This window comes from Pseudorca crassidens, chromosome 1 (genome assembly GCF_039906515.1).
Source record: "Pseudorca crassidens isolate mPseCra1 chromosome 1, mPseCra1.hap1, whole genome shotgun sequence".
Classification (NCBI taxonomy): Eukaryota; Metazoa; Chordata; class Mammalia; order Artiodactyla; family Delphinidae; genus Pseudorca; species Pseudorca crassidens.
In genome coordinates this window covers 32000708-32015669 of record NC_090296.1, presented here as the reverse complement: position 1 = coordinate 32015669, position 14962 = coordinate 32000708, and the positions used below count along the sequence as shown (strand labels likewise).

At 49.2% G+C, this 14962-nt stretch overlaps 1 protein-coding gene across 1 annotated transcript in view; it reads right to left on the bottom strand.

The window, feature by feature from the left end:
* The window catches only part of MAP3K9 (mitogen-activated protein kinase kinase kinase 9), a 77462-nt gene that overhangs the window by 8344 nt on the left and 54156 nt on the right, over positions 1–14962 (bottom strand). Inside the window, exons 5-11 of the mRNA XM_067731848.1 lie at positions 14168–14343; positions 9987–10227; positions 8127–8249; positions 6700–6853; positions 4377–4445; positions 2825–2937; positions 803–1609 (exon numbers count right to left, since the gene is read on the bottom strand). Coding sequence (XP_067587949.1) covers positions 803–1609; positions 2825–2937; positions 4377–4445; positions 6700–6853; positions 8127–8249; positions 9987–10227; positions 14168–14343 — 1683 coding nt within the window. The remainder of the gene's footprint in view (positions 1–802; positions 1610–2824; positions 2938–4376; positions 4446–6699; positions 6854–8126; positions 8250–9986; positions 10228–14167; positions 14344–14962) is intronic.

The window sequence follows — 14962 nt, the reverse complement described above, 5'->3', positions numbered from 1 at the left end:
GAGTAACCTAGGGGTCTCTTTTCCCAAAGAGGCCACCTATCTGATTGTAACCAAAAAACCTAAGCAGGGGAAGGGCAAGCTGAATGGTCCAGTACTACTGTCGTTCACACTCAAATCTCACTGAGAGGGTATTGCCATGTTCTCTTCTCCTACGGGATCCGAGGTGGTTTCTAGGTCAGACTGCGGTCTTCTAGGGCGCAAGGGACAGGGTGGGGAAGGCCCAGAGTGACAGTGCACGTCAGGGTGTGCTGGACGTCAGACGGAGAAGGCGAGCGCGTGCACCGGCACAGCGGTTCACCTGGACACATCTCCGCGTCTGAGCGATGGGATGAGTGACTAAGGGATGAGTGATGGAGGGCGTGATGCCCGGGCGGAAGCTCGCCTTCTGAGAGTGTCTGGACTCACACTGTAACGAGAGACAAGAGCCCAGCTGCGTGGCCGAAAATACCCTCCTGCGTGCAGGGCAGGATTGCTCTCGGTAACTGCAGCCTCCTCTGCAGGGAACAGAGCTGGACTCCTGCCCTTGTCCTGAAAGCACCGCGCCACACGCTCCCAGACCCAGGGCCTGAGCATCCCACTGGAGTCCTGATGGGATTCTTCCCAGAGCCTGCCTGTCTGCTCTCCCTCCTCAGGGAAGACCCCCTGAGGCACAGGACGGAGAGAAGTCGGCCACCTCCCGCGGCCCAGAGCGGCCTGTCTCGACTGGCTGAGCCAGAGGAGAAACGGAGCTGACCCCGATATCTCCACTCCTGGGGGAAGCACGAAGGCGGGCAAGAGGAAGGAGGGGGCGGGCAGGCCTCACCTGCTCCAGGGCTGGGGCTCAGCCCGTTGCTGGAGGGGCTCCTGCTGGCTCGAGGGGCCGCCGGCTTGAGGGCCCCATCGGAAGGAGTCCGCCGGTGAGCGCTGGGCTCGGCGCGGGGGGCCGTGAGGGTGACGTGGGTGGGGGTCAGGGACTGCCTCGGGTCTCGCTTGAAGCGCTCCACTCGGACATTGACCAGGGGATTGCGGGTGCAGGGGCTCAGGGGTGGGGCCTCCCCGGGGCTGACGGGCATCTCGTACACCACAATCTCATCACTGTCGGAACGCAGCAGGGAGCGCGTGGAGTTGCACTCGGAGATGGAGGAGAGCGAGAGCAGTGTGAGGGAGGCAGAGGGGTCTCCTAGCAACAGCACGGGCTCCTCCTTCTTGAAGAGCTTCCGGGATGGGGGGCTGGTGCTCCGACGGGGACGGCTGGCTCTCTGGAAAAGGCCCTCGCGCCTCTTCTTCTCCTCCCGGGCTGGCGGCTCGGGCTCCTCCGGGGGGAGCAGCTGGCACTTGCCAGCTTCCAGCAGGTCACAGCCGAGGCCCGTGGCTGCCAGGACGGCCCCACAGCCGAGCAGAGCCACCTCACAGCGGCGGTGGTGGGGGCCGCCCCGCTTGAGGCTGTTGGTTGGCGTCAGCTGGGGGGTACTGGTGGCCGAGTTGACTGGGGTGGGCTCCTCGTGGACGCCGTCGCCGGGGGGGCCGTCCCCATCCTCTCCACGAGGGAATGGGATACAGAGGTAGGACTGGTTGGGTGACGGCTGTGGACGACTCTCCCCACTCCGTGGACCTTCGCTGTCCTCGTCCTCTGCGAAGATAAGAGGAGTGGAGGGGGAACAGAAAATGGGAACGAAGCGGCAAGAGTAAGAACCTGGTCCTTCTCCCCGACCCCAGGCCCCTGGCCTAGTGCCAGGGATGCAGACGTTGAACAGTCTGAGGTGCAGGACAAAGAACCAACAGGGCTTCATGCCTCCACACTCAACTGTGACCAATGTGGGGAAATCACTCTCCACTCCACAGCCTGTTTTCCTATGTGCAGAAAAGACGATCTGCTAATTTGCTCCTTCTGTCGTGGGGACCCTCAACACAAGAAGTGCGGTATGAGTTTCCTAGAAGAGACAGATCCCTAATTATTTTACAACTTGAAACTGGAAGGGACCTTGGATTTTTAGAATAATGGCCTACAGACCTGTCTTAAGACTAGCGTCCTGCAGGACGTCCCTGGTGGCCCAGTGGTTACGACTCCGCACTCCCAAGGCAGGGGACCCAGGTTCGATCCCTAGTCAGGGAACTAGATCCCACACGCATGCTGCAACTGAGAGTTCGCATGCCCCAACTAAAGAGTCCACGAGCCACAACTAAGGAGCCCACCGGCCACAACTAAGGAGCCGGCAAGCTGCAACTAAGGAGCACGCCTGCCGCAACTAAGAGCTGGTGCAACCAAAATTTTTAAAAAAGAAAAAGACTAGTCTCCTGCAAAGGATTAGAACCCCCTGCGTGGATGAAGGCCCATCTACTCTGTGGACTGACTTATTATGATCTTGGAATTCTAGAGAGAAGAGTACTTTCTGAGAGAGCCTGGAGAAGGCCTTACCCATTCAGTAATCACAGGGCAACACTGGAAAAGCTTCCTTGGAGGAACACTGAGGTGTCTTCTATCACCATCTCCCATTCTGTGGACTCCCCACATTAAAATACACAGAAATAGACCCAGGAAAGGAAACTGCCTGATTCTAGGCCTCCCCCTTCTTCACTGCCCTAAGAAGACTATAACTGGCCCCTTGGGATAGGAGGCCAAAGGCAGGTTCCATGGCAGCAGTAGTGATTTGAGAAGACTCAATGGAATGAGAGTAGAGCAAACGGAGAAGGAACAAGCGGGGTGGAGGGTGGGGGGGACCAGGAGTTGAGGAAAAGAGGAAACACCCCCATGAAGCAGTACTAGGGGTCCTTAAAGATTCCGAGAAGCTTGGCCAAGAATTCCCTGAGGGAACAGGAGGAGAGTCAAGACAAAGGCAGTACTTACCCATCTCCATAAGGCTGGTGAACCCTGGCAGGGCTGGACTATTCCTCGGCCCCTTCCCCAGGTTGGGGGCACTGGACGACCACTGTTTGTATCCATCTACCAGGGACTTGAGGCTGAATGAGAGGAAGTGAGGAAACTGTGAGAACTGGTTACTTCCTTTACCCTCAGCTCCCTGGGCCTATGGAAATGCCTCTCCCTGTCTGCTTGATTACAGCAAAGCCCAAGAGCCTCGGGGTATAGGCAACAAGCCTTACTGAGCCCACCCGCTTCATTAGCAAAAGTGCACATGCTCTAGGGAATGAAAAGCAGAGACATAACCCACCCCTCACATGCGGCTATGGAGCTGCGGGAAGACCTGCTGGGCAGGCTGGCAAGAGGACAGCGAGAATAAGGACTGCCGGGCACTGGCCAGGGTCTTGCCGAAGCCCAACTTAAGGGAGAGGCAATCACTCCACAGGCGCTGACTATAACACACTGGTGACATTAGAAAAACTGCAGTGCTGAGATCTGCAATGCAAGGCAAGCACCGGGCAATGAGCTAGCAGAGATGGGCCAGGCCAGGCCACTCCACTCACACCCTTTCTCAATTTCTCCTTCCAAGCTTACGGCATGCTCAGGCAACTTTCAAAGCCATCCATGTTTCAAAAACAAAAATCAACCAACAGGGCTGCACCAACCCAGTGCACTTTGGGACAGACCTATGTGGGCAGTACATAAGGCTGGACTCGAACCCTCGGTTTGTCTGGGAATGGAGAGGAAAATGACAGGCGCTTGCTTTCAAAACCCTGTAATCAGCTCACAGTGGCAAGCCAGTAACTCCAAGGTCACTGACTGGGTACCCCGCCAACTCTCTTATAGGATAGGGGCATCAAAGGCCCAGAAGCACTGGTCTTTCCCCTAAAGGACAGTAAAGAAGGAAGACTGAGGAATCTGTGGGCTATGACTGCCCTGGAGATACCAGTATATAACCAGGGTGGCTCTCATTTTAGGGCTAGAGAGAGCCATTCAACTAAAACCCACTCTTCCCAGCCCATCTTGAGGGAGGGAGAAGGACCAACTTTTTCCCTGACTGCAGACCTCTGCTTCAAGTGCTATCAGAAATACCACTGAATTAAAGTACCTCCCAGCCACCAGTGGTTTCAACCAAAATACACAGCCAGAGAGAAGCGTGCTGCCCAACCCACAGCCTGAGACTTCTCACTGGAAGTCTTATAACATCACCTCCAGCTCTGGGTCCAAGGAATCCAGATCAGCAGAGTCAAAGCCAGTGCTGACGACCAAAGGATAAACAGCCATGGACTGTCTCCCTATAACTAAGGATGCTGGGAGAATCCCAACAGGAGTGGTCAGGGGAGCAAAGGAAACGTCAAGTCAGACCAACACAGGAATTTTCCCAAGGTGCACGATGGTACCGCTTCCAAAAAAAAAAAAGGAAGTCAGCATGGCCCTGGCAATAATGAGGCTTGATTCTGCGGGGTGCGCTGTGAGGAGAAGGAAATGGAGGGAGGGTTATTACCAGTACATGTGATGAGAGGGTGAAGATTAGACTCACCCCAAGTGGAAATGTGGAGATTCTGATGGGGTACTTAAACCATTAGCTTTCTCACGTCTCTGAGGGGATCTTCAATGAATAAAGAGAATCAGTAGCAGGCAACAGTGGGTACATGCAGCTCAGCCTCTCCCACGTGAGAACCCTCAAGGCTGGGCCCCAGCCATGTTGCCAGCTGCCCTCCCCTTGTCTGGTCAGCAAAGCGCCACACCATGAAGGAATCTTAACAAGATGACCAGGCCGGAACTACCACGGGCCCAGGACCTCCCAATCTGTGGGACAAACATCGCTGGGCAGCCACAGCTTAATTACAGGGGGCTTGTGAATCCTCAGATCCCCGCTGTCTACAGACAGTGCATACGTTTCCTACAGATATGTACTATTGTTTTCAAGGATGGAGATGCAAATTCACTTAACGTTACTGAATTCAATACAGCTTTTTGTCATTACATATTTTCTTTAGTCAACAGGGACTAACATTAGAAATAGTATCCTATAGAGGCTCTCAACATTCTCTGACATGGAAGAGGTCTTTTCTTGAGACTCGGTGGATTTTCCTTATTTCTTCAATAGGAACTGAGAATCATGAAAAATTAAGTCACATATTTTGAACTGCTTCAAAAGTTTTGAGGGCAGATCTATGTAAGTTAATGTAATGTAAGAAAATTCCGAAGTTAATGTTTTGTGTGATGTGAAATGCAGTTAATTTACTAGCAAGACAAAAAATACCTTTAAATGAAGCAGAACCAGAGAAACTATTGGCATCCATAGCCAGCCTGGTAAAGTCTATCTGGAAACACACTAGTGTCAGAAACACCAAGGGACTCAGGGTGACGGAGTTCCTCAGGCCCGGCTCAACCCTACTTCCAGCCAAGGCTCAAAGGACAAACTGAGGAGTGCTTGTACCTACAGAACTTAGTAGAGCAGAGCAACCTGCAATCCCCAGAGGACTCAATCACTGAATTCTTATACAGCTGAGGCAGTCTGCCCTACATATCTAAATATTCTGTTCTAAGGTAGCTAGTGATTTCCAAAGCCTGGCTTCAACTTCACGAACCAACCTGTTATTTTCACCTTCGGCACAGATCTGACATGGGGAAGTAGATTTTGGACATGAAATCGTAGTATTCAGAGAAATACCCAGGCTCGTTACAGGTTCAGGGCACCTCTAAGTCTAACAGTCAACCTTAGAAGCTCTTTGAAAAGCCACTAAAAAGGATGAAGGGGGCTACTGCTTATCCTCCCACTTGGAAAAGTCAAGAAATAGGGCTCTAGATTCTAACACAAGAATAAGAAGTATATCCCATGACATGCGTTCTTCGAGTATGAAGGAGAACTGCATGAGAAGCACGGACGAATCATGAGAGCAAGTATTTACATATGCTTACTACGAGCCACCCCATCTTCTAGGGACTTCCCAAATATGAGCTTATTCATGATCAACTCCATGAGATGGGTATGGAGAGAATCCCCATTTGATAGATGAGAAAACATAAGGTCCCACAGCTGGGCATGGAGGAGCCGGGATTCACACCCCGGCAGCCTGGGCTCAGCAGCCATGCTCTTCACGACTGCACTACAAGCAACTGGTCTGTGAAGCACTAGGACCACAGTGAGAACACAAGCACATCCAAGGCACCAGGGCGTGCCATGTGCTTTGCCTAGAGGGGCCACTCATACATGGTAGGCGTGGCTGGTGGGTGGGGTCATAAGGAAGTACCAGTGGCCCCGGAGGCACCTCCACCTGCACCTCCAGGGCTGGGTTATTCTGCCTGCCCCTGCTCTAGGATGAGCCTCCACGCAAGGGGCGTGTCACCTCTGTCCCTCCTCCTCTCTCCTCTGGGCAGAGGTTTTAAGGGGAAGAGCCAGGTGTAAACAGAACACTCAGGCTGAACTCCTCACACGCAGTGAATGCTTGGGCTACTTGCTCCTCTGAACAGGAGGCCTCCAGGGCTGGGCCAACTGTAACTCATGGGCTAAATCCTGCCCATCCCTTGTTTTTGTACAGTTTTACTGGAACACAGCCATGCTCGTTCATTTACATATTGTCCATGGTCCGTGGCTGCTTCTGTACTACCACAGTGGGGCTGAGCAGTTACTACAGAGACCACGTGGCCCACAAAGACTAAAATACTTACTATCCGGCCCTTTATGGAAAAAGTATGCCAACTCCTGTCCTAGGGGCTTCCAGGGAACAAGGAGATTGAAAAACCCTATTGTCAAGATCAAGAAGCTTGTCATTTCTCTGAACGCGGCGAAACACGCAACAGAGAAAAAGGTATTCCACATCATAGTTTTAAAGGATTTCCCATCCTCTGGCTCTTACCCTTCGTCTCCTGAGGCAAACTCCTTCTGACCAAGTGTGCCCGGCCCCCACGTCCGTCCCTTCTTCTTGGGGGCCCTCTTCTCCTCCTCTTCCCCCTCCTCCTTGGGGACGACACAGCTCCGTCCCCAGGTTTTGCTGCTTTCGCCTGGTGTCACTGTGAATAACAAAGGTCGAATGGGAGCTGGAAAGCAGAGAGGTCCCCCCAAACTAGCCTCTCCCCGACCGGACACGCACACTCACATAATTGGAGCTGCGGGGGATAGTCAGACCTTGTCAAAAACTTTGTGCCCGAGTGGAGCCTGCCAGGTAAGTAAAGGAGTTCCCAGCCAGCACTCACTCAGTGCTTTCCAAGTACCAAACGTGAGAAAACCTCCCAGATTCTCCCGAGTCCAGCATAAAGTGGGCACTCAGGCCGGCCAGTCACCAGAGCTCCAAGCAGACCTGACTTCGGGAACATGTTTTGTTGCTGGGGACTGGCTTGGGGGGGGGGGGCGAGGTGGCGGGTGAGGAAGTAGGTGAGAGATAAGGGGTAAGGAAGATGCAGAAGTGAAGACATTTTGGTAAGAAAGTGCTGGAAAGGAAGAAAGTGAGGAATTCAACACTGTGGAGAAGGAAGTCAGGGGTAGGAGAGGGGGAAGGAACAGGCCTGGAGAAATGTAACAGACAGGAGAGGAGGTGCCTTCTTCTGACCCTGATGCCTTAGAGCAAGGGTTGAAAGCCAAATGCTTCAGAGACTGGCCTTATATCATAAATGGACGGAGTGGCCCAGGTCCCAGAAAACAGGGAGTTGAGGGGACTGAGGCAAAATACAGAGCGTACGGGAAAAAGAATCCACTGGTTTGATTTGATTTTTCAAGGAAAGCCAGAAATCCAGGTCTTGGGGGGGGTTTGATGAAATCTCTCTCTCTTTAAATTAGGGCATACAACACACTTTACATATATGCATATATGTGTGTCTGTATAAGTTCTTTTTAATAAACACCGTCATAAAATAAAATTGGTTCGGATTCGGCCTATCACAAAGTAGCTGGCAAGTTTACCTTGGAACCTACACTTTGACAAAGCCCTTTCCTGGGAAGCATGGAAAAGAAAAACCACGATGCCCCAAACGTGGCAGCGAGGGCACAAGGTCCCCAGGCCAGGGTACCTTCATCGCATCCCAGATTGCTTTGTAATCCACTAAAGAGCCCGCTGGTACCCACAAACCCCTTTGCTGGTGTCTCACTAAGAGTGAAAGGGTCAAGGTCATGGAGAGACGAGGCGGGGGGTAAGGGTCTGCGTACACATGTGCGTGTATATACATATTGTGGAGGAGAGGTGGCAGAGTTATGGACGGAGACAGCCTGGACCAGCTGGTGGCTGGACAGAGCAGGGGACAGGTGCCCCTGGTGTGTTCTGGCCCCAACTAATGTGGGAAACAGCCTCACACTGGATGGCTCGCAGGCGAGGAATGATGGTGGGGCTCGCGGGAGGGCTAGAGCGGCTGTTGATGAGACTCTTCCTTTTATCCATGGTGGGCGAGGCCTGTACCGTGAACTTGTGCTGGAAATCTGCTTGGGGAAAGACAAACAGATGCGTGTACATTAGGATTTTCCCATTCTCAAATTCCTATGAGCTACAAGGATATATACTGCAACACAGGGAATACAGCCGATATTTTATAATAACTCTAAATGGAGTATAACCTTTAAAAAGTGTGAGTCACTATGTTGTACACCTGAAACTTGTGTAATATTGTACATCAACTATACCTCAGTTAAAAAAAAATTCCTATGAGAGAACTGACACTTCCTGGCAGACTTGAGGGACAGGCCCTATTTCCTGAGAAGCTCCTTTTCACCTGGGAAATGTTCTCTTTCAGAATCATTTCTTTTTCCCATAGGGACATGGCAAGATGGACGTATGAAGAGAAGGAAACTTCATTACCCAAGTGAACTTCATCATATCGTTTCCATAAAGCCGTCTATATAATGTACATATGTCTATATAATGTATATAGGTGTAGCAAGTACGTGCTTAGAATAGTTTTTAAAAATATCATGAGACCTTGTCGATTATTCTAGGAAATCTAACTTAAAATTCTCCATCTCATACAGTCTATCCGTACACGCCTCCTTTTCTCAGGGACCAAAGCAGGGAGACTGATGCTCCTCGATAAGTGCGGGGTACCAGGACTAACCCACAGAACCTGGGGAAGTGAGGGAGATGCGGTTAATGGTCCAAATTCTGATGTATTCCAAAGGCATTTACAGCGTACATGAGGAATGTAAAATGTACATTCTCTGAGTTTCTGAGCTTCGTTCTCCCCATCTATCAAAAGGCTATAAAAAAGATCTGCATGTTTGCGCCTAGGTCTCCCCTCTAGACTGTGATCTCCCTGTAGGGGAGCTCCATGGCTTTTCTATCTGCTGCCTTAGCACACAGCAAGATGCTGGCACGTGCCAGATGCTCCAGAGTGCTTAAAGACTCTGTGTTGCTTGAAAAGAAAAAAATGTGCAACGACACATTCACTGAATTTCACGAGGTGGATTCTCTTGTCTGTACCTAAGCCACCATCCCAGTGCTTAAAGTCATCCACTACTACTCCTATTATGCCATTTCCCCTTGGCTCCTTGTACTTCTAATAAGCTTGCTTCCTGGGGCCTTACAGACTCAGAATACAATGAACTTTATTTACATAACACACACTTGAGTACTTACCTCCCTCCGTGGGTACGTTACGCCCCACAGAGATTCTAATTCATAGTTTCATATTTCTTTGCATTTTCCCAAGGCTGTACCTGCTGCAAATGTACCTTTGTTCAGCTAATGTGTTTCTGAAAGGTTATGTGTAAATCAAATCCTTAAACGTTCATCCTAATCTCAACCGCACACAGAGAGCTAATTATTTACAGAAACCCTGAGATGAGTTATTTTGCAGACTCACACGCACGTACACACATACCCTGGGGTTCTTTTCCCCCCGTGACATATTCCTTCTCCAGGTTTGCCTATAGTGAGATGTGCCTGTGTGCACGGCCGTGCTACTCGCAGCCTGCAGCCAGGCCTGTCACACTCACGGCCTTCCCCTCATATTCTGTGTGTAGTCAAACTACAGAATCCCCCTGGAAGGCGGAAGCTTTCCATCAGGCCACGCTTTCCACGGAATAGAATGGACCTTCCTAAACCAGCTCCGTGATGAGCCCTGGGGTCTCACGTTTCTGAGCTCAGTCCCTGGTTCCCACAGAACCCCTGACACACCAGCCCCTCGGTCCACTCCCACCTCCCCCAGGTCCCCGGACACCAACCGGAAGGGAGGCTGATGCGGTTTCCATCCTTGAGCTTCAGTCGGTTCTTCCTGAACTTGCCCTTGCGTTTCTTGACCCGGGGCTTCTCCTGGCACAGCTGGTGGATGATGATGTGGAGCTCCCGCTGCAGGATGTCGATCTCCCGCTCGGCCAGCTCCCGCTCCCGGCGCCGGAGCAGCTCCTCCTGGTTCTTCTGCTGGAGTGCGGCCCGCGTCAGCTCCTCCTCCCAGGTGTGCAGCTCCTGCCAGGCAGGTAGAACCATGGCGGGGGTGTGTGTGGCAAGTGGTCCGTGCAGAGGGGGCTCGCCCCTGGGGCGCCAGTGCTCACAGCAGCCTGGACAGCTCTCCTCGGACACCCCACGTTTCAGTCCCCAGCGGAGGTGGGGGCTCAACAGCTGGCTGGAAAAGGAACACCTGACCACTGCAAACGGAGGCCAGGCAGGCTCCGAAGAGCCATCCTGAGGATACAGCTCGAGGAGCCACAGGCCAAGCCCTGGAGACGGGGGCTGATAGTTCCCTGTGCCCCTTGATTGACTGATTAAAATTACCTGTGACCAGGACAAACGATGGCGTTTGGGTGGAAAATATAATCATATACTCAAATTTTACAGATTTGGTTCTATTTTGATTTTTTCTTTCTGTTACATAAAGGAAAGTTTTTTAAAACCAGAGCCAACTTACTGTGATCTAGCTTAAAATGTGCGTGCTGTGAATGAATCACCCTCCAGGCATCGCCTAACATTCAAATGAAAATAAATATATTTCCAGGGTGGCTGTTCAAAAGGTTCGTGAGGCGCGTCATCTAAATCTTTGTTCACTTGGTGAGTGAATCCACTGAGCGTGTGGTTTAAACTGGCACCTTATCTAAAAGGACAACCATTTGCTCTGGAAGGATGGGGACAGCACAGCAAAGAGAAGAGGGAACATTTCCTGAAGTCTTTGCCAGGCACTTTCTCTAGAAGGTGGGCAGAACCTCTTCCCTCCCTCCCCTTTTTCCTCCTGCATGAATTCACAAAGGAACTCACCATGGAATTCCTGGAAAGAGGTGGGGGCCTATGGCATCAGGAAATAGGAGAGAGCCCAGGAAAGAGAACAAAGCATGCGTATAAAATTTAAACATGTGGACTCTAAACTGTTAACACTGGTTACCGCAGGCCTAGGATCGAAGTTGGGTGGAGGCAGAGGACTAAAACTTAAGAAGCTTTCATGTCAACAACCTGAGAGAACCATGTCTAAAAAGGGAGAAGTTTTCTTCAAAAAAGTAGCCAGAGCAACACTTCTGTGGTTGAAATTCAAAATTCTCAATGAAATGCTCCCCTATAAGAAGTCATTCTGGACTAGAACAAACTATAGAAATGGAACCCAGGGCTAGAAAATAGTATGTGAACACATATCGGGGAAGCAGAGCAGCGGGCAGAGAGCAGAAGAGAAAACAAACAAAATGGGAATAAAGTATTCTGATGAAAGGAGTTTTCCGTTCAACTTGCCTTCTATTCTCAAGAGTATATGAAAATGACCATAAAAATGATAGAAAGGAGAAAAATGAGAAGAGGATGAGCACCTTGAAAGTTGTCTGGTACGTGGTAGGTCCTCAGTAGTTGCTGATTAACTGCTGAGTCGATGAATGAATGAGAGAAAGAAGGAGGAGGAGAGAGAAGACAATTTTATAAATGCAGGTCCTTCGTTATGGGAACATGGATTCATCACAGTGCCTGAGAAATGAGCTTGAACTTTTGAACTTCTCCTTCTTTGATGAAATAAGCCCCAAATAAGCCCCAGAGATTAACTGTTGTGCATCCTCCACCTCCTTGGCTTCCCGGTCCCACTGCTTTGTTTTCACCATCAGAACAAAAACACATCGAAGATTCAGAAAAATTATTCCTGGTTGGTTATTTTGCTGCTAAATGGGAAAGCTGAAAATTAGTTCGAGCTAATCTCAGCCTTCCTAAGTTCTCTCTCCTGCATGCTTTTGTCTAAGGGATGACTTGGGTTTAAGCTCCTTCCTTTAAGGGAACTTGAACCCCAGCCCAGAGACCAATCCATCCTCACATACACAGAAGCAGCAGTAGGTTGAGACAACCTGAAGAGTGAATCATACAGGAAAACAGGACATTTATGGAGCCCTCAACTATGGTACCATATACCTGGAAACCCTCCAGCGTGGTAAATCCCCTTCTTGCGAAACACCTATTTGGGTATCAACTCCATAGTATGCCAATCACATCTTCCACATACAATGATTTAAGAGGAATCTCTCCAGAGAGAAAGCTAATGAGCTTTCTTGCCCAACTCCAAGCCTTATAATGGAGAGGTATCACAGCATGGGTGTTAAAAGCAAGGACTCTGGAACAAAGTAGCTGATTTGTGGCCTTGAGCAATTAAAATGGGCATCACATGTTATATGGAGTTAACAGCACCAATATCACAGGACTGTAATACATCAGGCAATTATTACCTTATTATGCAAGATTATGTAAGAATTCATATAAATCACTCATAACAGAGCATGGCAAATAGCACATGCTCTACAAATGTTAGCTATTACGAGAATTGGTTTGACTTTTTCTACTAACTACCTCCTGACAAAATCCAACTTTCATTTTTCTTATTGGCTGGTACCCTTATAATTCCATCAATCAAAAGAAATAACCATGGAACTATATTCAATATCCTGTGATAAACCATAATGGAAAAGAATATGAAAAAGAATGCATATATATATATATATATATAATATATAACTGAGTCACTTTGCTGTATAGCAGTAATTAACACAACATTGTAATTCAACTATACTTCAATAAAAAATAAATTTAAAAAAAGAACAAGGAATAAGCAGGAGTCAGTGATTTAGCAATCTCAAAAAAGGCCAGGAACTCTGGGGTTCTTCTAGTTGGAATAGAACTAGTAATTGGAACAGTCTCTTTTAATCATTCTGCTCAATGGTCAGTACAGATCCACCCCTCTCTCCCCCGGGTCCTTAAAGAATTGTCATAAGCTCACTGCATCCCCCTGCAGAATGCTCCTTGACTTGCCAAACAGCACAAGGATTGCTATGTTGCATCAAAAGAGTTATATCTTCAAATCAGCTCCAGAAATGATTTTTAAGTCCTTTGTTTAGGGAAACGATGATATTGGAAAGAAAATGGTTTTGGAATCAGAAGACCCCAGTTCAAGATTCTGCCTCCTCACTTACTAGCTGTGTGACTTTAGACAGACACTGACCCTCAGCTCTGAGATGAAAAAGTTAATAACACCTGCCCTACATGCTGGCAGCAGGGGCCATAAGACTCCTGGATGAAATGGGTGAAGAGGTCTCATCAGACCTTTCAAGTGAAAGAACTGGGAAGCCATAAAGATAATTTTACATTCTACTATTATTATACTGCTTCCCAAATTTCCACAGAGGGGAGTGAGAAGGGAAAGAAGAAATTAACCAAGTCTATCCATGGACATCCCTTGGGCCCCTAGCCACAGGCCCCACAGGATAAACAACATAACTACTTTGATTAGCTTCCTCTGTGTGATGCTGACTGCTAGCCAGACACTACGGGCATAGAGAGGGGCCATTTAAGGAATGGTCTCCAAAACAAAAAGGCAAATGGGCTATGGGTCTCTGAACTCCTCAGTTGGTTCAGCCTTTGAGCCCTTTTCATAAAAACATGAAAAATGCCAAACAACTTCAGACTCATGGTATTTTTAGCCCATATGGTGTTTCTGATTCTGATCCCCAAAGACACTGGCAGGATGTTCTGATAATTGCTCTCAGTATTGAAGTATCCCTACATCCAGTTAAACCCCTTCTACAAGTCCACTGCAGAACAAAGAAAGCTTTCTAGAACGCTCTCGTATTTCCAGCCGGCGGGGCGAGACACCCTGCTGGTACTTGCCCAGCCGTGCTCCTCCTCCAGTTTGGACAATAAAGTAGATACTCTGCAAGGACAGCTTTGGATTCATGACTCCCCCCACTTATTCCTGCCACATCCCAAAAAGAAAGAAAACTTCTCCATCGTTTCAGGTCACACCTGAGGCCTGGAGAACTCTCCATGTTAAAGCCAGAAAGGAAAAAGCTGCTCTGTTGCCACAAACCAAGCAGGAACGTGGTCGTGTCAGAACCGGTCCAGAGGCCCCAGTGGAGAAGATCCACTAATTCAATGCATGCCTTTTGCTTCTCTTTCTTACCTTTTCTTTGGCCCTGAGTTGGTCAAACATCTCCTGAATCTCATGTTTCCAGTCATCTTGCAGGCAGTGGAAGGAGTCCTTGGGCATTTCAAAGAAACCAGACTCCTCTATGGTAGTTAGCTGGTCCAGGATATTCGTGAAAGATGGTCGTGAATGGGGGTCAGGATTCCAGCAATCTGCATGGGGCACAGGAGTCAGCAGGAAACATCAGCGGACAGAGGCAAATGTAAGATTTAGGGTATGATGTGACCTCATTTGACAGAAAACCACTTCTCATTTCTCCTTCCAGAAATAGAGACTGGGACTTAGGGAACCCCAAACAGGGCTCAGGAAGTAAAGCAATCTGCCCAACATCACAATCACCAACAGTGAAGCTGGAAACCCAGTGCAGCAGCTCTGCACCCATTCCATTCTCACTATTGATTTCACACAGGTAAGGCAAGTCCAAAGCGTTTTCTTGCATGAACTACAGCTACCACAGTTTATCAAGTTACTACACGATTCCAGTCCTGACAATGGGTAACTACACCTTGGGCCCCAATTTCCCATAAATAAATGAGCTACCCTACCCCAACTCAATGAGCTGATGAGAAGGCAAGGATGAAAAGCATGGGAGTCAGGAAAAGTGAATTCTATCTACTCTCAGCTGAGCCACTAACCAATGGAGTGACCACCTATCCATTTAACCTCTCTCAGCTTAGGATTTCTCACTGACAAAATCACAGGGCTTGCCGAGATGAATTTTAGAATTCCTTTCTTCATAGATCTTCATTTCTATATGTAAGACACTCCGAG